At 36.1% G+C, this 27,148-nt stretch overlaps 4 protein-coding genes across 5 annotated transcripts; 2 read left to right on the top strand and 2 right to left on the bottom strand.

Moving 5' to 3' along the window:
• The first annotated feature begins 564 nt into the window (after positions 1-564).
• Positions 565-5,563, top strand: LOC132043518 (uncharacterized). 2 transcript variants are annotated; one of them, XM_059433996.1, is made up of 9 exons: positions 565-884; positions 1,240-1,300; positions 1,396-1,605; positions 2,910-3,091; positions 3,286-3,457; positions 3,536-3,732; positions 4,046-4,171; positions 4,273-4,394; positions 5,016-5,563. In XM_059433996.1, the coding sequence occupies exons 1-9, from the start codon at positions 836-838 to the stop codon at positions 5,343-5,345; spliced, it is 1,449 nt and encodes a 482-aa protein (XP_059289979.1). In that variant the 5' UTR covers positions 565-835; the 3' UTR covers positions 5,346-5,563. The 2 variants fall into 2 exon arrangements, with proteins under 2 accessions (XP_059289979.1, XP_059289980.1); XM_059433997.1 differs by lacking the exon at positions 565-884 and adding an exon at positions 980-1,119.
• Positions 5,564-6,154: 591 nt separating this feature from the next.
• Positions 6,155-10,507, bottom strand: LOC132043520 (GTP cyclohydrolase 1). Its single transcript, XM_059433999.1, has 2 exons — positions 9,984-10,507; positions 6,155-7,703 (listed from the first exon to the last, which is right to left on the bottom strand). Exons 1-2 carry the CDS (start codon positions 10,186-10,188, stop codon positions 6,538-6,540), a joined length of 1,371 nt encoding a protein of 456 aa, XP_059289982.1. The 5' UTR covers positions 10,189-10,507; the 3' UTR covers positions 6,155-6,537.
• Positions 10,508-13,779: 3,272 nt separating this feature from the next.
• Positions 13,780-17,546, top strand: LOC132043512 (uncharacterized). The gene is made up of 3 exons (XM_059433990.1): positions 13,780-14,077; positions 16,950-17,062; positions 17,144-17,546. Exons 1-3 carry the CDS (start codon positions 13,836-13,838, stop codon positions 17,254-17,256), a joined length of 468 nt encoding a protein of 155 aa, XP_059289973.1. The 5' UTR covers positions 13,780-13,835; the 3' UTR covers positions 17,257-17,546.
• A 168-nt stretch (positions 17,547-17,714) lies between these two features.
• Positions 17,715-24,830, bottom strand: LOC132043510 (cyclin-C1-2-like). The gene is made up of 9 exons (XM_059433989.1): positions 24,653-24,830; positions 24,463-24,569; positions 22,787-22,826; positions 22,123-22,167; positions 21,131-21,249; positions 20,914-21,028; positions 19,074-19,118; positions 18,757-18,904; positions 17,715-18,174 (listed from the first exon to the last, which is right to left on the bottom strand). The coding sequence occupies exons 1-9, from the start codon at positions 24,682-24,684 to the stop codon at positions 18,073-18,075; spliced, it is 753 nt and encodes a 250-aa protein (XP_059289972.1). The 5' UTR covers positions 24,685-24,830; the 3' UTR covers positions 17,715-18,072.
• Positions 24,831-27,148: the final 2,318 nt, after the last annotated feature.

The raw sequence follows: 27,148 nt of genomic DNA on the forward strand, positions 1-27,148 counted from the left end.
AAAAATATAGAAAAATACTCAATCAAGTATTTAAAAGAAAATAGCTGAGGGTTAGTAAAGTTTGATAAAATTGCTAGAAGATCCTCTTGATAGCGTTAGTGACCAAGAGTGACAATTGGTACTACAAAATTATAAGTTTATATCATATTTCTCCTTACTGATATTTCAATTAGACTATTCCTACTTTAGGATGCATTTTTTTTTTTAATTTTATTTATTTATTATTACATAGGGGTAGGGGAAGGGATTTTTTTTTTAATTTTATTTATTTATTATTACATAGGGGTAGAGTAGGGGAAGGAAAAATGAGAAATGAGATTACGGATTCAAACTCGCCCAACAAAATAAAAGTTGATACCAACCAATCGAAATGTTCCTGATAAATTATTGGCATCCAACTGACTGCATTTTCATTTCGTCAACTTGAGGTAAATAAGTTCAATTAAAGAACATCCGAAGAACAGTTCAAAGGGCCAAAGTGTCCAACCCCATTAAATTTCTTGTTTTCCAACTGAGCGTAACCTCCTCAAATAAAGAAAGTCATAATGAAACTGGAGACTCTAATAACCAATCAACTACCGCTGAATCAGATGACACGTGGCAGAAACTCACGATAATCCTCCCAAAAAACACCGTGCACACTCCACTGTGATTAAAAACCCTTTCTTATTTTCGCTTCTTCAACCTTTAACTCTTCTTGGTTAAGTAATTAAACTTCCATCATCATCAGCTCTTTAAAGTCCACTCTTTTCTTCACATTAAAGAGTGGAATTTTTTTTAAAAATAAAAATAAAAAATCACATAAGTATTCACTATAGTTTGCAGGTTCACAGCTATGGGTGGAGATACAAAATCCCTTAATTCCCCTCTCATCTATTCCACTGGTATATTAAATGAATTTTTCCATATAGGTTTCATTTTTTTTGGTGTGTTTTCCCATTTCTTGCATAATTTACATATGTATGTTTGTAATCGATGAATTTAGATAAAGAATGAGGTGTTGCAGTAGTTTGACTGTTAGATAATAAAAGTAGTTTTGCTCATATAACTCATTGGACTAATTTGGAGACCAACAGTAAATTTGATTACAGCAACAACCACAATTGGGGTCTGGGGAGGGTAGGATTTACGCAAACCTGACCTCTACCTTTATGATTCTTGCATAAATTTATTTATTTAAAGATTCTACACTTAATGTATTGATAACACTGAAAAAGATGGAGTTTTTGGTACTTGCAGAAGAATCATCTTTTGAACAAAAGTTCCCTGAAAATCCACTAGGCTCGCCTACTTTTCTCAGGTATTTTCTGTAACTAGTTCCTTTTTTTTTTTTTTGGTATGTGTGTGTGCATACATGTTTGTAATACTAGTGGTTGGAAATTGGAATGTGTGTAGTGGTGGTGATTGTCTTGGTGCAAAAGGGGAGAATGGAGAAGTTGGACTAGGTTCTGTGGATTTGGAGGAATTCGTTCGAGCTTCTTCAAATATGATGGAGGAGGTTCATAAAAAGCGGATAAGGAATGTATATATGGATGTCCTCAAGAGCTATGAGGAACTGCAGTTCCATAAGGACCATTTGGAGGAAGCCAAAAATAAAATCTTAAGGTACAGTAATTTGTCATTCATTTTCTGTTTTCTTTTTCTCTGGAAATAAGTAACTAAATATACTAACTTTTGAAAAACGTTTAAACTGGTTCGGTGGGGGTGAGCCAGGCCCAAGCATAGTGCAATGCAAGGCCGATGCGCGAATCACCTTCCCCTAAAAATGAGTTGATGTCGTATGGGCAGATGCCCCACATATCATATATTGAACTGATAAGAACAGTTACTAATTATACAATGCTCCTCAGAGTTGTTCAACATATTTATTTGTGGGTGCGGTGTGTTTCATGGCCTTGTTTGATTTCTCTTCCTCTGTTCCAAAGATTTTCGGATGAATGTTGCATTTTTGGTTTTATTACTGGACAATTTGCTAAGCTCCAGAAAGTGGGAAATGGCGATAGCTAGTCTCATATTTAAGTTTTGAATTTGAACAAGAAAATAATCCAGAGCCTTTGTCCCAAGTTGTAACTAAATCCTGTTTTAGTGGTTGAGGTAGAGATTTGGGTCTCATCCATCCAAATTTTGTGTTATCTACGACACACCTCCTTAAAAATGTTGGTCCAAAAAATACATGCTTCGTGCTAAAAGAAATTTCTAATAGCTTGCTCCATGACATGTTAAGCGATGCCAATAAAACAACATATCTGGTGTAATCCCACAAGTGGGGTCTCAGATGTTTACATCAGCTTAAATGTAACGAGATGCTTAACACAGCTCTACACACACCGATGCTGTATTTAACCATGGCATTAGGAAAGCTAATCCATTCGAGTTTATCTGAGAGGATAGATACAATTCATCTGGTTATCCAATTATTGTTCATCCACTTGACGGCCTAGAGACAGCTGAATTTGGATAGAGTTCTATTAATTAGCTAGTTTTATTTTTGCATAACTTTATACAACAACAACATACCCAGTATAGTCCCACAAGTGGTGTCTGGGGAGAGCCGGGTGTACCTTATCTTATTATTATTATTTTATTTTTTTGGATAACCGTGTACCTCGACTAATTTCACGGGATACCTGCTACTTCCCACCAGCAACAGGTATCAGGTAACTCTATCCAGCAAGGCTAGGATAGATGGGAAGAAATCACCTAGTGTTTTTGTCTCTGCTGGGATTTGAACCTGAGATCTCATGGTTCTCAACCCACTTCATAACCTTATCTGATTTCATCTCAGCAGTAATTCAGTTTCTTAATTGTACACGGTAGAATCCATTATAGCATGATATAAAGTTATTTGTCTTGTTTTACTTGTAAATATTATACATCTGTTGAGATACATGGGAAATGAACACCTGCAGCTACACTCCTGGATCACGAATTGAGGAGGTGAGTGGCATGAAAGTGAGTGATTACAATATACCAAAAAAGACAACACTCTTGTTGATTGGTCCGAGAGGATCTGGAAAAAGCAGTCTTGTTAACAAGATTTCCAGGCTATTTGATGATGATCCTTTTACACCAGAAAGAGCTCAAGTATCATGTACGTTCTCTTTCTCCTTTTCCCATGTAATAAGACTCTGATAAAAGTTAATCAGAAAGAATGTGATTATCGTGTTTACTATGTTTGTCCTAGATGCCAGTGCAATACAGTTTGTTTTTGTCTTCAAAATATTAGTTGTCAGATAATTAACATGTCATAACAGCTTCGTTGTTCTTGAATCTGCCGGTTACCAGATTCTTCTAATGGAGATGGGACATATTTTCTCCAAGAGTATGCGATACCAAGAGGTTCAAGTTCTTTCTGTTTGTATGACACACGTGGTTTGTCGGCTGATTTGAGTGAAAATAAGAAAATGGTGAAGCGCTGGATGAGAAAGGGGGTTTGTCATGGGAAGCGAATAACAAGGTTTATATGATTATTTGTAAATTTCCTTGAACAAAACCTTGGGGGTACCTCGACTCTCTGAAATGCTCCTTTTGGCAGGGATTCTGATGATGCACATCTGAAGTCTAAAGGACGAAATAGATACCGTGCCACTGAGACCAATGTGGTTAATTTTCTCATATTTGTTGTTAGTGGGGTCCAAATTCTGCAATTGATGGACACTGATGATGAAACAAAGAGGCAACAAACTCAAGCTATTGCTACAACTTTCAACAACCCTCTCTTGTCATTCAAAGGTATTAAGTCACTTTATTATATGCATTTTGTGAGTACTAAAAAATGTGTAGACAGAAACGAAGTGCACTTCTTCTATTAGATAACAATTGATGTTAATTGAAGCTCCCCTGATCAGAATATGAGGGAGTTCATTATGGATTCAAAAAATAATGTTGAAAATAATAAGGAAAAAAAAGTGTTAGCCCATTCAAAAATAAGTGTTAGATTGATACTAAGTTTATAACATATCTCAGTATTTATCATCCCATTTTCTTTCTCTTGTTGTTGGAGCACATTACGGCTCTTTTAATTTGCTTATTCTCGCCATCTCAGATGAAAAGCCAGTTGTTGTGCTAACGCATGGTGATTTACTTTCACTTTCGGATCGTACTCGCATCCGCATGTATTTGGGACAGCTGCTGGGTATCCATCCGAAGAAACAAATTTTTGACATCCCAGGTGGCATCAAGATAAGTTAGCCTGCTATTACATGAATTTATTTAAGTTGAACAAAACTCTAACCCCCTTTTATTTTTCTCTTTTTGGTCTTGTGTTTTCAGAAAGTGATGATTTAGGAACTAGGTTCACTATACTCAACATGCTTTGCTATTGTCTTGAGCACGCAGATAAAAACCTACCCTTCAAAAGAAACCTACCTTACAAAAGCCCATCTAGCAGCAAGGTGAGATTAGAAATCACTTCTACGGTTTTTGCTTTGTTTTTATTTTTCTCTCTGTAGCTTTACAGTTGAGTTGCTAAAAATCGTTCACTCCGCAACAGAGTAAAACTACTGTAGGTTAAAAAAATTTGACTGTCATTTTCTTTTTTCGAGTCATCTACTATTTACCGACCCCAACTTTTTGGGATTGAAACATAGTTGTAATCCTCGATTATTCAACAAAATTTCGTAGTGGTTAGCAATGTGGCCTAGTCTGCTGGACCATTGATTTAGGCTGTTCCTATTTTCCCACTTAGATGAATGTCTCCCGCCTTAAACATGTTGAAATTGGATGGCTTACACTTTATGGCTCAATATTGACACCCCTACTAAGATCCAATTATTATATTGCTATTTCTAGTTCGTAGGGCTATATTTGCGTGCACAATACATTTTAGGTTATACCGTTCAATGGTATAACGACATAGATGGAAAAAGTACAATGCAAGTATTCTTAGTTTTATAGATGATAATTGACTAGTGCTTGTTGTAAACTGTACCATACACTGCATCCACATGTGCACTTCAGTTTAAATTACTGCTTATCGTGCAATTTCAAACATGTAGTACCGTTTTCTCGTTTAGGGTGTCTTGAAGTTGCTTGTATCATCTCTACTGATACATGCGGTTCTAGTAATAATTTTCGGAATGGGGATGATCTTCATGAATACTCTCCAAGCCAAGGTTGCTTCTGTTCCCAATTTACACGTATCACAATCACATGGAGACATAGATTGCAATGCAACTACTGTTGATTCTGTGCCCGATCTTCAGCCTGAGGAATTGCAACCACATGTAAACGTAGATTGCCATGCAAGTGGGGTTGATTCTGTTCGCGATCTCCAACCCGAGACCCCCCAATCAGATGTAAATGTAGATTGGCGTACAATCCGACACTTATGGTCAGATGACTAAGTATATTGATGAAGCTCGGATGTATCGAGGTTTATGCATTTTATCTGTAGCTGTTATGTTTCGGAAATGCATGCTTTTTATGTGTATAAACAGCATAAGCTGTCTTACTCTCCTTATATATAAGAACTTTCAGCAATAATTCTCCTGGAGAAGAATGACATTCTGTAGAGAATCTTTGTAAAGCATTACGAGCGTTAAGTAACTGCGCTGTTCTACTACTGTTGCATAAGTGACTGTTCAGCATTAGTTCTCTTGCTGAGAGAAGCGACATTCTTTGTGGCATTATATGTGTTTGACTTAATATTCGGTCGGATGAGTAAATACAAGAATTAGACCTGTCAGCTTTTTTAATATGCGAGGAGGGTAATAGTATTGAGACATTTTGAAATTTCAGTTGCTTGGACTAAAAAAGAGTTTTTGAAAATATAGGAGAAACTTATTCGAAAAAGAAAAAAAAGGCTGCTAAAGTTTCTCGAGTAACTTTTGTGCATTTTTTTTGGATAAAAATATCTTCACGTTCGGAATTCTATCACAACTGTATGAGTCCAAGTTCTACCACGATTTACTTGGACCTCATAAATTCGGGGAAGCTAATGTTTCATATGTGTTATATCCTTTCGATCGAGGGTCAGAAAAGGTCTTCATTCAGTCATTGGCATATTGCCCTTTGAAAAAGGCAAAAAAAATTACTGTGTTAGAAAAATCAATTATTTGTACTTAATGAAGTAGATACCGCAAGTATTAGATGCTTCAAAGAAAGTTTTAGCTCGGAACACTGAGGAAAAACTCCGATTCAAATCGTACTGAAATGAATTCAATCAGGACTTCAATAACGTTAATATCGCAGAAAAAGTTGGAAAACACCATGTATATGCTATATGGCACAAATGTGCCAAGTATGACACTTCAAATCAATGGCAACTGCATTAGGGTAAAAAAAATAAATCAAGGGCAACTTCAAAAGATTGCTGGTATGGACGCTTGCTCATGCTACAGAATATAAGGATGGAAAAAAAAAATGGATAAAATTTCATCACCTCATTTATCACTATGCTTTAGAAGTAAAAAAGAGGACCTTGCGCTCCGAGCAAATGACCTATGATCTCCAATTCAGAGCGAATATGCTTCTCAATTCCTCCAGTTTAGAGTCACTTGAAGTAGCTACAACCTGTATATTTCCTTGAAAAAAGCCTCATTTTCCTGCAGAACAAGAGTCTGGGAGGCTCTGCAAAAATTTTGCTCTTGCAGCGGGGTCTGTGGAAAATCGACCCAACACAGCAAATGTGGCTGTGTTGCTTCCAAACTTCTCGATTCCTCTAGATATCATACAGGTGTGATTTGCTTCCACAACCACCATTATGTCTTCGCCTAAGAACGATGAAACAGTTTCGGCTATCTGCCTGGTAAGCCTCTCCTGTACTTGGAGTTTAAAGCCATAAAAATGTACTACTGATTGCACTAGCGGTCTTCCAACAGGGTTCACTCCATCCAAAGAGTGATAACCAATGTGCACAACGCCTTGAAAAGGAAGTAGATGATGTTCGCACTGGGACCAGAATGACAAATTCAGCTCGGAGCAGATATTAAAATTACCAACCTGATCAGAAGGACTACGAGTATCTATTCTATTTCGAACAAAGCCATTCAGTTTCATCTCCAAATTAGAGTTTCTAAAATTCATGAACCATTTCACGAAGCGTGAAGGGGTTCCTACAAGCTCTTCTCTCAATGGATCTTCGCCCAGAGACTTAAGTATCGAAAGCACTGCATTTGCCATAGCTGAATTTGCTTGTCCCGACCTGCCAGAAATTTGAGAAGGGCACCATGTTTGGTCGGAGGTCCTAGGACATGCATTGTCTATGCTTATACCTCGGAATTTCAGAAGACTCAAAAAATCAGTCCAAACATCAGCGTCCCGGTCCTCAAAAACACCGGAACCCGAGGTAGCTACTATCTTTACCCATCCTTGGGAAGTCGAGTCGAGAAATGCTGATTCAAAATTTGGCAAATGAATATGCATACACTGTAGAACCACAGCGACACCTGTCGGCTTGATTCCGTGCTGCAAAGCAGTGCAAACTTCATCAGCGAGGCGTTGTGGACTTTGGAGCCGTTTTGCAAAAATATCAGCAACCCGGGAGAGCTTGCTTAGTCCTACTACCCTTTTTCCAGATGGAACATAACCTACATGACACTTAACCTGGAACGGAAGCAAGCAAGACTCACAGTATGAGAAGAGATCAAGATCTCGAACAATCACGAGCCCACCAACTCCTCCAGCCTGACCACTTCCAGCTTCCAATCCAGCTTCAGGGAATAAAGCGCCATGAACGATGTCATTCACTTTTTGTTTGTAACCTTCATACAAGATAAAATATGTAAGACTAGATTCAAACAGTCGTTTAAAAATCAATTCACCAACCCAGGTGCAATTGAAAATATCAACATGTTTTATGCTATTAGAAGATGTAGATTTCCTTTGCACACAGCATGTTGAGTTCCAAAGTTAACTAGCATAAGATAGAAAGCTACTAATGACATGCAACGCTTTGTGATGATGTTATCAAGTTCTTTGAGTTTAAAAAAATCACTAGAGAAGCTGCTCTGCAAATCCTCTGTGAGGCACAATTTTAACTTATGAGACAATTTTTAGTTGTTTCAACCAAGAACACAAATCCAGCACTAACTAGCAACCAAAATAGAAAGGAACAAGTGCTAGAAATAACAGACAAGATGAAATTCCCAAGTGCAGTTGAAGAAAAGTTGTTTCTAGAGATGCTTTTCTTGAATGCAAATAAGCCACCTGATATCATACTTTCGCTTATGATACCCTTCCCACGTTAAAATATAAACTACAAGACAGTAATGCATATTTTTTTTGATAGGTGCAAGACAGTAAAGCATATGTTCCATGTGCAAGATGGAAAACTTTTATCTTTCATGTTTACTTCCTCTCACGTCTGTTGAAGAGACATACACGCGTGAGTTCAATTAACTGTGCACAAGGATGCATTTCCAAATCAACTACATGGATGAAACTACTTGGCATTTCATGGTCGTCTGAAAGCTCCTTTCAACATTCATGACTTCCCCATTCCCCCAACTATATATAGGCTCACTCCAATAGCTTCATACAAAACAGTTTTTCAGCCTCCAACCTCCACCTAAGTGGACACACCAGAATGGCCAAAAATAGCCTCTACGATGGAAAATTGAGCCACTTTTGGGAAACTTCAAAAAGTACAGCGCCGAATCCATCTAGAAAATATGAAATAGAGAAAGCTCCTGTCCTACATTCAAAGACCACTTTTTTCCTGGAAGATTTGATGACTCCTGCTTCACTGACTAACAGGTGCATGAGGAGATTACTGAACTTTTTAAAGGGGACAGTGGAAAGCTGGAAAGTCCGTCGATCAGGAGGACATGGCAAACCATCCAAGGCAACATGTTTGGACGATTTGGAGGGAAAGAAACTTGAGATGTTTTGAGGGGTTGGAAACCACCAGCCCTAACCCAAAAAACTTTTCCTTTTGAAGTGTGAGGCAATCATTGCTTCAATTCTCTGGAATAAATATATTATAGTTACAAAGTGAATATAATTATTTGGTGTAATGAAAGAAACCAGACCTGCAAGTACTATTAAAACTTAGTAGGCGTTTGGCCATGCCATGGTTTGAAACCAGCGTTTGGACATGCGTTTGAAACCATGGTTTCAACTTTTTAAAATATAAAATTTAACCCATAAGTTGGTAGATATTTTTAACAATTACTCCCATCAATCATTTACCAATCTCATTAACTTTCACCAAATTTTATTTATGTCTGCCAACCTTTTAATTTTGTAAAAAAAGACCCATAGTTTAATTTTATTTATTGAACTAAACTTGATCAATTGATGTAGTATTTTTAGAAAGGTCTTCTAGTATTAATTTTGAGCCGGTTGTTATGAATTAGCATATTAATTTTGTTATGAACTATGACTGCTCATTTGGTAAGATTGTATAACAATTGAGAATGTTTTGATGGTTTTCACAACTTGTAGGGTTTTTTGTGTCTATAAGAGAAAATACTCCTTAAAATATCCAAATTGCATGTCCAAACGGGGCCTTAATGCATCTCTCTTCCGCTAGTGTCCATCTGCATAACTTTTATGGAAGTATCTAATGGTATAAAAGGTGTCTACTCCTAGAAAATGACAAAGTTTGTTTGACTGGTTAATTCCACCACCCTACACCTTCTCTGTACCTTTTTATACATAGAGGGACAAAGCCCCCATGGTTGCAGAATCTACACAATGGAAAAAAAAAAAAAAAAAAAACCAATTGCGTAAATTCTAGGTAACCCCTGAAATTTAAGTCTATTTGTATTCAGCTAAAAATTGCATCTTTGGGCATTTTCCAAAAAGCACAGCAAAGAAACTAAGAGTATGAGACAAAATGTTGAACACTTACTCTATGCATTCATACTATTTCAGTAGTTATTACTAATAATACTTTGAAGACACAAATCCACACTGACAAGCTTGATGCACATGCTGCACTTTCCCCAGATCTCAAGCAGATCCATTGATGCAGCACAAATAAAAACTATTCCTATAAAGCATATCAAAATAACATCCAAAAGGGTGTAAGAATTCACCTCTAGTTCCTTCACGAAGAGCTTTAGCAACACGAAAAGGAGTTTTCTTGATGCCTTCCCTATTGATATCTTCACCCAAACCCTGCAAAAGGACTCTTACAGCATCCTTTATTGCCACTGTTTCAGGTTGACCCTCAAAGCCAAGTTCAAGATTCACTTCATTCTCTATTTCTGCATGATAGTGCCCCTCATCTAATGCGCCCATTGAACAGACACAACCAAATAATTTAACAGATCTTACCACCCAACCACCTGAATCACACAGGTGATGAAGAAATAAATAGCAAAAAAAAAAATTGAATCTCTTAGTCTGAAAAAAAAAAAGAGAAATATTTTAGCCAAAGATTCCAAATTTGAGACACCCAATGACCCAAATGAGGAAAATTTGACCAAAAATCAATTGAAGAAATGGAGGAATGGGAATTGTAAGGCTGTTATTGATGAACATATACTATAGGGATCTGGGAACGAGATGTGTGAGCATTACTACAACAACTTCGCAGCATTTTTATTTGTAATAAAAAAAGGTAAGAAAATATATATTAAAAAGGAAAAAAAAAAAAAACAACGTAAGGTTGCAGTTTGGTATATTGGAATGTGTGGAAGGGTTTTACCAACTTTTGTCGGGGGCTAGTCAAGATCCAAGATCTGAGTCGGTCTATTTGATTCCCTTCATTGGCTGTATAAGATGCGAATCAACAACAACAACTTAGCCAATTAATGAGGTCTGGAAAGGATGGAATGTATGCATATATTTACGGGGTAGTATAAGATGCTAATTCAAATTAATTAATCTGTTTTAGGTATCAAATAACTTTTTTTTAAGAAAAACTTGCTGTGTTAGGGAGAATCGTTGTGAAAAAAATTAGGTGAATCATCTTACTTAAAACTTCAAATGACTACTATAACAACAATCATAACTTCTCGCAAATAATTGAAGTCGATTATTAAATTTTAAACTATTAGAGAGTAAAAAATTCAAATAATTTTATAGCTATAATGCGCTCTGTCATATATAATTTTCTAGTTCGTATTTCAACTATAATGCCTGGTGTGTGTCTGACAACTATTACGGTCTAAATGAGTGAGAAACAAAATTATCTTTGATAACCTTTGTGTTTGTAAATTAAACGAATTATCAATCTAATCGGTTAATTGACGTAAGCACAAAATATTTTAGACGTCATAGTAGAAAAAACTAATTGTAATCATGTTCTACTCCACCTATTGCTCAAAGTTTTGACTTTAATAAGGGGGTTAGATTTTTCCACATGCCCTAGTTGGTTGGTAGACATAAAAACAACCATCTATCCAATGCGCCGTCGCACTGTAGCCGTCAGATGAGCTTTCCAGTACTCATCGTGTGGCTGTGATCGCTCAGCTCCTCCACCAATAAGCTTCTAAATTTCGTTTTAATTTTACCCCGCAGCTTTTTAAGGAGTGGCGGGACGAGTTGGCTGTTGGTGATGATAGAATTCAAGATTTTAAGTTTATAAATTTTTATAATAATCTCAATTAATGTATAATAATAATTGAATTCACAATCAAATATTTAAAATATATACAAAAGTTACTAAATTTTTGTAAACCTGCATGTTCTCTGGATCCGGCCCAGCATTTGTCATAGTTGAATTTGGTCCTGGTAGGTCCCTTTGTTATCTACAACAACAAAGTGGGTGGCAGGAAATGAGATGCCAATAGCCAGTGACCACTAACTAACTCATCATTTTGCCTTTTGCTTTAACTTGTAAAATTCATAACACAACCATTCAATTTCAACTATGTGGGACCAAACTAGGAATTTCTCAAAGCATGATCACATTATAAATAGGGGAGATACTGTTTCAAATTATGTCGTTTGTGGAGATACTGTTTGAATTTATATCGTTTGTTAGACGTTTGATCTATTACTAATATTCTTTATTTCAAATAAATTACTCTCAGACTGGAGCAATATTAGAGGTCAACAGTAAAATGAGACTTTTCCTGACAATAGGGGTGCTTAGATTAAAAATTTAACGGATGACAGAGTTGCTTAATTTCGTATAAAAATTTAACAATTGGCAAAATCTGCTTTATTTGTATAAAATTTTTACAAAAGGCAAACTTACGAAATTTTGTTCGAATGTTAATCCCTTTTTTGCCTAAAATATAGCACAGTATAAAATTTCAACCTTCAGTGGGAGTTGGTGGACTTTGAAAATGTCACTATAGCATGGTTCTCTCCCGTCAACGTACGATATTGGTTTGGTTTTAGTTAGTAAAGTCAATCGGTTAGGTTAAGACCAAACATAATTAGACTAACAACAACTAATATTTGGTTTAAACTTCGTTAATGGGAGTCAAATGCTCTTTCAAGGAATCTATATTTTTTTTTTCGCAATAACTAGGAAATTATTATGACAAACTCATAATAAAAACACACACAATCAATCATATAGACAAAGGACAACACAAATATCGTGAACTGTAAACATCATCATGGTATTAAAATTAACCCGTACCCCTCACTAGCAACACAATATATTCAGTATTCACTTGAATTGCATGACTAGTCAAACTATGTCACATAAATTGAAACGACGGAATTAGAATGGCTTGTGTTGTACAAGAAGAAATTGCATGGTTTGCCTTTCAAATGGGCTGGTCTTTAATTTTTGTCGTTCAGCTGGTCTGATCTTTAATTTTTACCTTTCAAAATCGAACTTATGCCTAGCAGGTCATAACTTTTTTAAGGCGCTGGAAATAAGTTGTGGGATATTATGATGCGAAAATATAAACTCATGCCCTGTGAAAAAGTTATTTGCTATGAAGGGCAAAAATTAAAGACCAACACAAAATAGGGATGGATGGTGCAGTACAATCATTTTTTCGCGCGGATTGTCTTTCTTTTGGGGTGGACTTTAACTTTGACTTATCAAATTGCTGGTCTTTAAAGTTTTTGACTTGACTTAAAAAAGGTGAAAATAAAATTCGAGATTTTGGGTTCGTACCCCCGCACAGTAAAATAAAAAAGAAAATAGCCAGGCAAGACTTTTGCCAAAAGTCTATCTTATGCGGCAGACTTTACCTTTAAGGCATAACTCAAAGTTTGCCTTACAAGGCAAAGTCTGCCGTTTCCGGCATAAATTCTATGTAACTTCCTCCGAATAGGCATAGGTTCATAGAAACCTATGCCTTGCGAAAATATTATTATTTTTGACTCTACTCGGTTTCGAACCCAGAATCTCAGGGTATTTTCGGCCACTTTTTTATGCAAAGGCCAAAAATTAAAGACCAGCGAATTGAGGGGAAAAAATTAAAGACCAACGAATTGAGGGACCAAAGTTAAAGACCAATCTGTATGAGGAACAATCGTGCAAATTGCCCCTATTTCTCATGTGGGCCGAACCACTGAATGGTAAGTCCAGGCGGGAAAGAGACCAGTATATATGGGCTTTATTGTGTAGCCCATCTGCCAATATACATTGGGCAATTTGCAGGATTGGCCTTGGGGGTGGTCTTTAATTTTTAGCCCTCAAAATGATGGTCTTTAAATTTTATCCTTCAGGCAGAATTTACATGGCTCAGGCAGAAATTCTGCGCGTACCTGCCAAATTCTGCCTTCAGACAAAATTTTGCAAAGTTTGCCTTGCGATTTTTTTTTTTTTATTAAGCTGGAGTTTGAATCCACTCCTAGTGTTAGGCGAGGGATAAAACTTAAAGATCACTAATTTGAAGGACAAAATTTAAAGAGCACCCCAAATGAAGGACAATCCGCGCAAAGAAAAAAGATATACATTCACAGCCCAATACCTTGACCCGAAATAAGAAAGAAGCAAGTGCACTCCTCTGTACAGCTCCAAGCCATCGATGGAGAAAAATTCCTCAGTCGGTGCCAAGCCATGGAGTCATCATCATCATCATTTTCAGATATTACATAATTGTCCACTTCACAGCTACATGTTGCAGTGCAACAATCATGTACCAACATGCCCACTTTTCAGTCCTTCTCCAGTGCCGCAAAACCCTGAACAACACATTACACCTGTTTTATTGCCTGACGATTTGAATATACATATTTCTGAGCCTAATGATAATTTTACCGACTCAAGGTACCATTTTTGTTCTTCAATGACGAATCAATGCTTCCTTTTGCTTTGATTGAAATTGGTGTTAATTTAAAGATTGAATTTTCTGGATAGTATGAAATTAGTTGTGATATGTGTTTCTAATGGTGCTTGTACTTGCTACACATTGCGTTTGGATTTTGTGATTATATAAAAATGTCATTCGTATTTGTTGATAATATAATTATATTTCCTAGTAGTATTTTACCTCCTTTTTTTTTATCATGGTTTTCTGTATAAGACAAGTGAGAAGTACTGGATAGCTGATGTTGTTTAGAGGCTAGAAGTTGGTATATTCCGTGCCTCCTTTTAACCCCCTGTTTGAATGGTGGTTTCCTGTGGTTCATTAATGTATGGTTTTGTATGAAACCATGTTTGTTTTCATTATGTGGTATGGTGTTATAAACCCGTGATTCATTCCATGGTTATATAACCATGAAAAGTCCCAATTTTTGAAATCACGGATTTGGTGATTTTTCCGTGGTTACGTATTTCATTTCTCCATTATACCCCACCCTCCACCATCCACCCCACCCCCACCATACCACTCACTCCCACCCCACCCCTGCCCCTACCACTCAACTCCACCCCACCCCCCGCCACTCACCCCCACCTCACCCCTTCCCTACCATCCACCCCCACCCCAACTACCCCACTCCTCTGCCACCCACACCCACCACCCCAACCACCCCCCACTACCCCACCCCACAACAACTCACCCCCACCCTCATCCCACACCACCCACCCCTCCATCACCCCCACCCACTATCCCTCACCACCACCCAACCCCAACCCTGCAACCACTCACTCCCACCTTACCACCCACTCTCATCCCACAACCACCCACCTCACACCACCTACCCCTCCACCACCCCCACCCACTACTTACTTATTTTTAAAGTTCCTATTTTATTCTTTATCTGAGTTTTATTAATATATATAAATTAATTTCTAATTAAGAGTTAAGGGTATTTTAGTAAACTTACAAGTTATTATACAGTACCATACAATCAAACCAAACAATACAAATGTTATTAAACCACAACAAACGATACAGTCTAGCCAAACATTGTGTTAATTAATACAGTACAATACAATACAACACCATACTGTACCATACCATATTGTACATTAATGAACCACGGGAAACAACCATCCAAACAGAGGGTCAATGAAGAGTCTGAAATCGTGGAATTCACTTTTTCCAAACTTGGAGTTCTCTTCTACTAGTGTATGGGAAGTACCTATTCCTTTGGTGCTCCGTTTTGTATCTTTTCTTCCCCTGAATACTTGGAGTTCTCAGTTTCTGGATATGTTAAATAAAATTCAGTGTGCAATTTGCCTTATGCTGCTGATTCCTATTCCTTTGGTGCTCCGTTTTGTATCTTTTCTTCCCCTGAATAGCTAATGTAAGTCACTGCAGTTAGATGCGAAAATGGTTGGACATGTTAAATAAAATTCAGTGTGCAATTTGCCTTATGCTGCTGATTGTGACCGGCCATCCCTGAATGTCGTGGTACTGTTTGCTTCCGTCTCATTCTTGTAACTGTCACCTGTAATCTGCGAATGTGCTTTTATACCCTTGAGTGGATGAGAAAGAAAGGATTTCCATTATCAACTTGAGAAAATATGTGACAAAACAGTTTCTGTTCAGCCATATACACCTCATCTCTGCCTTCACACTCTCCTCCTTGTGCTTCGGCACCTCTCCGTTCCTTTTCCTTGCCCTTGCCAGTTTTCCCATCAGTCCCTTTCCACTCCCAGAGCCCATTTTTTAATAGCTCAGCCCCTCCTTACTCTGTGTATAACATCTCCTGGAATCCTACATCTTCTTACTGAATGCAGCCATCTCCAAGTAAACCTAATTCTCTCCATCCCTCAACAGATCCATTCCACATGTTCAGAACTTCTTGCAGTTTCAGAGCACATGTGCAGTGGTAATATTGAGTTAATTGGGGCTGAATTTGGATGTCAAGAACTATGTTACTCGGACTCTTCAAAAATGTCGACGGGTATGTGTCGGATCCTCCAAAAGTAGTGCATTTTTGGAGGGTCCTACACGGGTACGGTAGCCATTTTGGAGAGTCCGAGTAACTTAGGTCAAGAAGTAGGCGCACAGAAAATAGTGATTTCTGTGCATGTTCTGTTAATAGAAGAAATTGAAAGAGGAGGGAGTTTGTCCATTCTCCATGTTGGAGTCGATCCAACATTTCTTCGCGTTAGCTTTTTCTTGGAAAGGTGATGATGGTTGGTTTGGCCTCACCTCTTCCCCTCCCCTTCCCCCTCCCCCCACAAAAAGAAAAACGAACTTTGAAGAGCTGAGTGTCAGTGGTTGATACTTGAACGGTAGATTTTGTGTATTTGTTGTAATGCTACTTCAGTGGGAAATAACTATTTTGGTTTCCGATAAACTTGCAGAAAAGTATAAATGATCTTGGAAATGTAAGGAGTTTCTATAACCACTTCATATAGAATGCGGAGGAAAAGGATATGAAACCCCGGACTTGAACATAAAGTCCTGGGAATGAAGTAGGTGTTGTAAGCGAAATTGAACGTAGAACCTCACAGGCTTGATCCCTTTCTGGCACACATGTGAAGCTTTACATTTGAGATGTTATCGTTGTGATAGAGTTGTCAATTTTTAGGCTCTTTCACCCTGTAGATTTTGGCTCTTTCACCCGGTTTATGTCTTATAAGTCAAAAAGGAATAAGTTTTTTTTTTTTTTTTTTGCTTATAAGCTGCTTTTTAGGCTAAGCCTCTCTGTATTAATTTTTTGGGCTTATTTTAAGCACAAATTCACCCTGTAAGCCAATCCAAACGGGCTCTTTAACTAATTCTGTGCGTCTTCATCTGAAGAATGAAGCAAGACGAAGATCTGGACTTAGAAGATGAAGAGGAAGAGCCTATTTTTGTCCTTACAGATGAATGGAGAGATTTCTTTGCCAAATCTGAAGCTAAAAGGAGAAAAGGTACTCATCGTTCACCTTCTCTTTTAACTATAAAACTTTTGCTAGAGGCGTAGTGGACTAATGTATTTGATTGGTCTGCAGCAAAAAAGCATGCTAAGAAGAAAGGGAAGAGTAAGGTCAAAGATGAGAACGCACCAGCATTGGAGAGTGATTGCGACGTGAAGAATGAATCTGCTATATGTCCAGAGGTCTAATTCGCGAATGAGCAACAAAAAAGTTACATTATGATGCACATAGGACAGGACCGGGACAAGCCCCTTTTGTTAATTCTGAGATAAAATGTCAAATATTGTAATTCTAAAAGCTCAAGAAGTGTGTCTTGGCTTGAGGAAATGTTTGATTTTGACAATCACGTGGGAGGAAGCCTGAAGCTGATGCAATATGCATTTCTCAATTGCTATTAATCCTTGTAATCGTTTGTGCCTTCTAGGGAATATTTTCACGACACCTTTGGTTCTATTCATAAGTCTTGTTAGTTGCAGTTGCTTTGATCCCAGAGCTATTTGCAGATTTCTGTCTAGTTTTAATTATCGACAACATTAACACAAGATTGGGCAAGGAAGCCACCATTTTTTCCAAGTATTTTTTTCACTTCATATCATAAAACAAGACTATGATCTTTGCTGACTAGCAATTGGAGAATAACTGAAGATATCATAATGCTCAAATATCCAGTATTTGAACCTACATCAATGTCAAGTTAATATATAATGTTGACATACAATAATATTTATAGATATTTAATGGCTTTTTTAAATACATATATTGAGGGTCTGGGCAAAGCTACTGGATTCATGTAAATACATAAGTTACAATCTAGATCCAGCCTGGATGGCGGTACATCAAATTCGACTCAATCCTATGACATGTTGCCACACCTCCTCTCCTTACCCTTGAATCTCTTACTTGGAAGTTGCACTGGAATCTGTTCGTCACTCAGCAATCATTCAAGAGATCTAGAGAGTAGAGACAACTAAGTGACATAACCTACGTCACTGCCCTGGTATCAACTACCTTCCAGCTAGCTTGCTCATGGCAGCGTTTACCCTCTCGTCAGAGATCGATTTATGGCCGTCATAAAAATCTAGTATCTCCATTGCTATATTTTTCACCTGTCAACCAACATTGAGAACTTGGGTTAAAAGATTATGCTTAAAGTCAAAAACTTCATCTAAGTATAGTCAAATGCTCCAGCTGTTTAAAACTCGGACGAACATGGCTGGTTGTTTTGAACAACAATCTAATTATCATTCTTGAATCAATGCCATGGTGGAACCTTCTGCATCATATTTACCTAAACAGCTGTGTAAATCATTTTGCCCAAAAGTGTGATTGATCAATTTTTTATTTTTTATTTTCCCAAGCATAGACAACTTGTTTCACCACCCACAATTGACATAACAAAGAACAGATGACATCAAGTAAATTTTAGAGTTCACAGAAATCCTAAACCAATATAGACCAAAATCAATCTTCTCTATCTTCTTTATGGTGACTTACATACATCTCTACTTGCCGATAAATCATGAAATACTTGGATAAATATAAAATCAAGTCGCATATCAGAAAAGAAAAAGAAAAAAAAGTCAAGTCAAGCTAAAGGTTCCATGTGGCGACTTTGTACTAAGGACTAGTCTACGATGGTCATATTATATTTCAAAGTCATCAATTAAGAGTTAAGCTTGCATACATACCACATTCATATCAACTCGAAGCTCCTCAAACCAGGCAGTAGCTTCTTTATCCTTCAGCACACTTGCAATATATATGCAGGCTAAAGTAATCAAATGTGGCGGATGAATGAGAATTAGGTCCATCTTATAGGTATCATTTATAAGTCCCCTGAAAGAAAGTAGAATTCAGTAGTTATCAAAAAGAATTCAGAAGTTATCAAGACAAAACAAAACAAATGTAGAATTTCGGAAAGACATATTATGGACATAATACTTTATAGTAATCTGATAAATTCAACTGGAGGTCAAAGATATGAAAGCCTCTGAAAGTTTCTTACCAAGTCAATTGAGTTACATCATTCATGCCGGCATCCTGAAGGAACCTGCCAATTGAGTTAAGAATCAAGTTGTTTACTGAGAGAAATTGATCAGATACACAAGGAAGATCATAATTTGATTGTTTGGAGAGGGTAGGCCAGATAATAGACAGATGATAATATAGTTGCTTAAAAGGACAAGATTATATAAAACTCTGTATTATTGCAGTGCAAGCTCTGAAAGACATTGGAGACGTTAAGCTCCTTAGAAACTGTCCAGCAATTGAAAACAATATTGCAACTGGATTAATGAGGCATCAACTGTAAAAACTTTGAACCACCACCTGAGGAATTTCATTTATACTTGAATCAATATGCCTCACCTCTTAAAGGTACATTCAGTATGTGACAATACTCGAATCAAATGCCTCACTATACGTTCATGCTTAAAGAACTCCTGAAGACTGCAAAAACCATAGTTTGAGCTAGTTAACAGATGCTACATGTGTCACAATAGTTTGGACTTTGGAGACAGTGAATCATTTGTTCCTACACTGTCCAGAGGCAGCAGCTCTATGGAATATGTTCATCTCAATCTCTGGTATCAACTGGTCTATTCCTCAGAATGTCAAAGAAGCAATGGAAAGTTGGAACGTAAAAGAAGTTGATAGTTCCATCAAGAAGACGTGGCAGATGATTCCTGCAGGTATCTTTTGGAGTATTTGGAAGGAAGGAATCTCAACTCCAAGCAGTAGTCTAAAATCTTTTTTTTTTTTTTTTTTTAATCTTTTCAGTTGGAGCAATCTATCCCCTGTAAATGACATATTACCCCTTTTAGACTTCATTAGCTCCATCAATATGGCTTAGAGACCATATTTTTGCTTTCTGGTCAACTCCCTGATTTAGATTTGAAGTTTTTGTTCTCAGGACTTAACCATGATAGTTTTTGTTCTCAGGACTTAACCATGATTCTCTTGTGTATGTAACATGCATCTACTTGATGCCTTCCTAATATAACATCTTATTTCATCCAAAAAAAAAAAAAAAAAAAAAAAAACATAAACACTCGACTATCTACTCTGGTCTTATCATTCACATTCAGAACTCCACCATTAAAATAGATATACATGAACTAAGATTCTATAGTTTCTGCTGCATAGGGATGCAACCTGGGGGCCTGACAAAGCATACTTCACCTGCGGAAACCAATAACTATTATGGAAGTACGGAAACCCTATGTTGCTCGGACTCAGGTGTGGGTATCTAATCCGGGTGCGTATCTAGAGGTCGGATTCTTATCACATAAATTTTAGGATTCAGGGGTATGGATCCGAGGGTGGATACGGGTGCTGGAATACGGCCAATAAATGTATACTACGACACATAAAGTATCTATTTCAGTTAGTTAAAGTTATTGACCTAAAGCTAATAAAATTTCATTCTTTATAAACACTGATATTTTATTCTTATCTCGCGTAATAGAAAAGCATTCTCATACTTTAAATAACTATATATGTATATATATACAGACACACACATGACATAATCCCAAAACTCAAACCAAATACCCGATTAATCTATAATTCTCGGTCATAGAATGTGGTCAAGGTACACAAGGTAAGTTGACCAAACCCAGTTTGGATCCTACATCCACATGTCGTGTCAACACGGGTGCAGTAGGGATTTTGAAGAGTCCGCACAACATAGTGGAAACCTACAGCGATAGTTTGCTTTGGGCATAAGGAGAATCAATAACAATCTTCTTCTCAAGGGGAGGGGGACAGGGCGTAATTGGAAATCATTTAGCAGCAATAAAACTTTTTCTTCTTTTGAATACTAAGAATATCTAGAAGATACTTACTGTGATAATGAACGATATGGATGATATACGACTAAGTAATAGTTTAGGGCTTCCAAAACTTTCATCTCCATGTCAAGTATGTCTTTTATTTCATATTTATACTTCTCGTCCGAATCTGCATAAGCAAATCAGAAAAATCAAAATCTTGCATTAGAAATTAACTAAATTAGGTATTCCATAATAAGTATTCCGTCATTGTAATCAAAGAAGTACTTACACATTTTCTTGATGTAAAATACAAGAAGTCGGGCCTGCACAGTGCTTTCTTCTGCTTTTGATGCCAAATACAAGCAAGTTGGAGCAACCAGACGAGGATCATACTCAGTCATACTTCTCCTACGGACAAGAAAAAAGATTATTAGAGAGAATGGTTCAAGGTGAAGCAATATAGGCCCCTAGAACATAATTGTGATTTTAAAGGGTTCAATTTTGAAACGGAAAGTATACACAGTTAAAGAATTCTCCTTCGATTAGAAATAATTTTTCCAGAATCTATTCCAGAAAATAGCTAACACGTGGATTCCAATTACAAATATACAACTGGTCCGAACAACCAGAATAGAGGGTGCTTTTTTTAAGGAAAAAAACTTTTTTAAGATAACTTTATTTGTAACATATGGAAGCATATGACATATTCATAGTTTGTCATTTATGTATGCATGTGTGATTTCTTGTACATATATTTCCATTTTTTGTAAGAATAGCTAACTTGGTCCATCTAATATCCTCCCTGAATCAGCTGATTTATATTTTTGCTTAATTTGCTTTGGGCTGGCTGGTGGTTGCGCATATCTGTGAGGAAATCATTGGAGAAGAGACTCTTCAGACTCTCTCCCTCAATGCATTAAATTTACCCGACCAGTTCTGCATCGGAACTTTACAGCAAGTAATACCAATCTTCTTTTCTCGTAAGTTCTACATTTTGTTCACAGCACTTATTCGCTTTTCCTCTTGTATGATCCATTTAAGCAAGCTAAAGAATTTATGCAATGGCTTTATACCATTACTCCATTAGTGGATCACAATCTCATTGGCTTTAAGCAATATGGATTTATGGCTTGGGGTGGCTTGTAGGGTTAAAAGTTAAAGTAATGTACCCTTCACACCAACAAGCTGAAGGTACATTGAATAGTTAACTTTTCTGATTAGGTAAATAACTTATAATGAATAGTGTACTGTCCTCCTAGTATCAAAGATAGCATGATATACCTGACATATACGCGTCTCATGTACGTAATTGCGGTAGCAACAACCCTGGAAAAATAACTTTTTTTCTGTCAGTGCCCACTGTGAAAGTTAAGGAGAAACACATAATAAACACTCATGTCCAAAGAGCAATCTTGAAAAGTTTGTGACGGAAAAAAAAAAAAAAAAACTATGCCGATAGGTAATCTACATCTATGATCCACATAGTCAGCAGAAGACACACTAATGTAGCAGCAGCGAATTGATTTTCCTCCATCATCAAGTGAATCCTCTAACTTTTTTTCGATGAAGAGTGAATCCTCTTACTTTTAAAGAGCTATAACTAGTAGATTCTTCCACCTTATTCAAATCCAAGTAATAAAACAGATAAATGAACACATACATGTCGAGCAGTATATGTCTTCCTTCAGGAAAATAATAGGTCTAAACAAAAATTGATGATATTTACAGTAACAACATTGAATAAGCATGTTTACTCGTAAAAAATAATCGAATAAAGCATGTTTTGTTCAGACCGAATAGCACTCCAGTTTCTAGGCTAAAGGTTATGATCCTCAGAGGAGAAGTTATGCTCTTAAAGAGACAACTATGCAGATGAAAGAACATAAGAAATGTTTATTATTTATAAAGAAAAGGCTTTATAAGTAAATGGGAAGAGAAAACAGACCTTTGTCTCACTTTCACATTTTGAGCCAATCTCGCAACATCTGCGAGGGAGCAGAAAAATTAACAAATCAATTTTGAAGGCATGCAAAATGTGTTCAAGAAAGGATAAGTGGCGCTCTAGAGGTACATTGAAGGTTTCAATTATTTCTGAAATGTGTGCATATGCCAGACAATTGAATTTAACTGCAATCACCAGCATCTACATCAGCAAAATTGGTCATACAATGTAAAGAGATGCATATTTTGATGTTGTCACAAGTTTGATATAGAAATTAAGTGCCAAAAGAACAGTATTTTGTGTATGTTACATACTTTTGACAAATATTTTTGTTATGTTGGGTTTTTATTACAAATGTTTCATTGTATATTACAAAAGATAAGGTGAATCAGAGCTTTTTCCGTTTCTGTCTACTAAAATTTCCATAGCCACCAGACAGTCTCTAAGCAAGCGATAAATCTTAAATAACAGTTTTTTGAATAGCTTGGGGTAATCAACGAAAATTCTAAACTAAAAGGCAATGACAACATAGAAATTTTCCATTTTAGGTCTTCGGATCTTGAGTAATGACACTAATTTCCTTCAAGATAGGAAATTATTGGATACCAATAGAAATAGCTGAAAGGAAAAGAGATTCTTAATTTTGGGACAATGGAAACTACTTATTATGCGAGCCGAGGGCAAGGTCCATAGTGCACATCAGGAAAATAGACATGTATGGCTATTATTATTATTATTAAAGAAATTTTGGAACAAATATATCCAATGACAGCAATAATAGCTCTTTAGCCACCTCTTTGTACTTAGATGCACTTGCTGGCGCTCTTTTCATGATCACTAAAATTTACTAATCCTACTAAAAAGAAAAAAGAAAACAACAGCTCTTCATCAAATATGGTAGGAAAATGATGGAGTTTCAGTGCTCTTCTATATGATCGAGCAAAAGAAAATACTTGATATGGTAATTACTAAGCAAATCAGACTAAAGCTACCATTTTGAAAAGGGGTATTTCAGGAATGGTATGAAGAAGAGAAAAAAAAAAAAAACATGCAGCTAACAAGCTACGAGGTCACAAAACAAAATCAAGAAAAAAGTAAACGCCATTAGCTTAAAACATAATGTAATATAAACTGCAAACTCCAGCAAGTGATTAACACCCTTGAAAATTCAAATTAACCAAAAAAGCTAGTATATACTTTACGTCGATTTCCATAAGTAAAATCTAAGTTGAGAACACCCACACAAAACCAAGGGCAGATGTAGCCATATGGCTACAATTCATCTGAACCTATGGCTTTTGATACGGTGTATAAATACATATGTAAAAACCTACTAAATTCTCAATAAATATTAGCTCTGAAACCATAATTTCAACAATATAATAAGTTCAATACTAAAAATATTATTAATACCTTGCAAATTCAAATTAACCTAAAAAGATATATACTTTACGTCGATTCCCATAAGTAAAATCTACATTGAGAACGCCCTACACACAAGGGAAGATGTAGCGTTTTGGCTACGGTTTCATCTGAACCCATAACTTTCGACATAGATATATACATAGTAAAATCTCAATAAATATTAGTCTCAAGCCATATTTTTGAACAATATAATAAGTTGGATGCTAAGAATCTTAAAGTTTAAATGGTGGATACAGAGAGATAATGGGAATTACAAATGGACATATGCAATTTGATGAGCTTGAAATCATCGAGAGTGATGCCTCTCTCTTTATCCAACTGATGCACAACGTCAACCTCTTCAGGATCCAAAAGTTCTTTGCTGATAAAATGTCAAAACAAACAAAGAATAAGAAGAAAGATTGAAGACCAAATAATTAAGGATTTTTTTTTAAACATACTTACTATTGAGAAGAAATCCAGAAATTGGCAGCCATATGATGAACTGAGCAACACCCAGAATCAGATATTGGGTTTGAGGCACAATTTGACAAAGTTATCAGTTATCAATTCACGTTAACTACTAAGGTTCTTCTTCGTCTAGTTTCTTTTCCCTGTTTTTGAGAGACGAAAAAATAATTAAGGAAAAAAGAATCAAAGCTCTCTGTTTTGTTGGGCTGAATAACTATCAGTTTTATTGGGCCCATTATGGAAAATCTTCTTGGGAAATAGGAGGGAGGAGTCGGCCCAACCCAAAATCTCGAATTAATGCTCTTGTGATAATAGCAATATCAGGCCCAAGTGCACAAATATCCAATTTTGGAATCACCATTTAAATCTGTAAAAAATTGCAAGTCTACATAGCAACTTCAGAAATGCAGTGTCATGGCTGAAGTTCAGTCATTTTTACTTGAACTCTAGACAGAAAGGCTTGAACTAGTCATATGTAACTTTAAACACCTTATGTTTGAAGTTGTTTCGAAATGGATAAAATGTGTAAATAATTTTCAAAAATGGGTAAATATTGAATAGCAGTATCCAAGAATACCTTGTGAATTTTTTTACGCTATATCAATTGTCTATTATTCGGCTTTTTACTCTATCTATTCCATGTACTATATAAATACCCTTTCCTTTTAAATATTTTATAAAAGCATTAAAATATTTTTATATTTGATTTTTTTTTAACTTTAAATTTCGTATTTGATCTTCGATGACATATAGTCGTAAAAATGTAATAAGATGTTTAGGAACACAAGTTTTAGTTATACTTTAGGTATGCCAAATAACTTCATTTCTACAAAATTTGTGCCGGACAAGACAAAGTTTCTATGTAACTTTGCTCGAAAATAGAAACTTTGTCTTGCGATTTTTTTTTCTCCGACTCCGCTGAGGATCGAACCCAGAATCTCTAGTTTTATAGACCAGCGAATAAGGGTATTTTGGCCCACAAATTTTCATTAAATAAGAAGTAGGGATAAAAATGAGTTCTTTGCATTTTGCACCCCTAATATATGCACTTATTTGTGATTTGCTCCCTATCCTATTATTTTTTACAAGATGCACTCTAATCTCTTTGTTTTCTTACAAAACCATAAAGAATTTCTTATTTCTAATTTATTTAAGAGGGTAAAGTAGGAATAACACAATTAAAAAATATAACAAACTCTTAATACTTCTTTTGGTGTTGATGTTGCTCGTCCTTCATTACAAACAAGACTACATTGCCAACGTGTAAAGCTAAACTCAAGCTCATTCTTTGAATTAGTTTGGAGGACTTCAATATTATTATTTTGTTGGTTCTTTTCTTTTTTTGCTTGGGGTTGAATTCAAATTTTTTCAAAAATGAAAAGTTAATGATAATTTCTGTTTTGATATTTGTGTTACTGGCTTTATTAGTGTATATTGCGATAGAAGTTGTAATGCATATTAATAGTAGTATAATTTATTTTAGAAAAAATGTCATGCTATAAGAAACTTTTGAGAGTTACAACTTACAACCTCTAAAAAAATAGAAATAAAATAACTAGAAACTCTTGCATTGTCTCAATTAATTGATTAAGGACCGATTTTGTAACATGTAAAGGTAGAAGTCAGAAAGGTCAACATATATTGATGAAGCCAGTAAAAGAAAGGTCAACACAATTTATCATTTACTTTCATCTTTGACAAATGGATTCATCTCCAATTGGAAAGAAAAGAAAAACCAAAAAATCGTTAAGCCCTCCAGACCTAACTCCTGATTAAGTTATGAGTATGACTTTAATGAATTTTGGATGTGTAGTCTTGCTAGTAATTGGTTGAAGGGGGAGTAATTTTGGATGTGTAGTCTTGCTAGTAATTGGTTGAAGGGGGAGTAAAAATAATCTTATAATTGCCAGGTGAAGTTATTTTTATTAGTTGTGTTTTCCTGATTCACCCTCTTAATAATTTTAAAAATAAGATATTTGTGGTTTTGTCAGAAAATAAAGAGACTAGGGTGCATATTGTAAAAACTAATAAGATAGTGAGCAAATCACAAAAATATGCAAACGTTAGGGGTGCAAAATGCAACGAACTCGACAAAAATTAAAGACCAACTATGGGCCGTTGCTCACGCAAGTGAAAGAATGTTTTGGAGCACTAAAGGCGATAAGCCGATAACTAAATGGATATTCAATCAATAATGAGATTTGACTAGAATTTGGATCAATCGAATTACTAGATAAGAGGAAAAAAAGTTTTGGTGAACAAACGCATATACTTGGTTCAACTACAATATTATTTGTTGCTGATTATTCTCTAATCATTTCCGGGTCAAAGACTTTATCGAACACATAAAATAATCAAAGGAAAGGCATTTGTTTGTTTTAGACAAGTGTGCTATTGTACAGTCAACTAGTATTTTCTATTATATATAAATGTGGAAGAGGGACTAACACAGCTGTAATTGTTTGTACCAAAAGCTTTATAAATTGTACA

This window comes from Lycium ferocissimum, unplaced genomic scaffold (assembly GCF_029784015.1).
Source record: "Lycium ferocissimum isolate CSIRO_LF1 unplaced genomic scaffold, AGI_CSIRO_Lferr_CH_V1 ctg258, whole genome shotgun sequence".
Classification (NCBI taxonomy): domain Eukaryota; kingdom Viridiplantae; phylum Streptophyta; class Magnoliopsida; order Solanales; family Solanaceae; genus Lycium; species Lycium ferocissimum.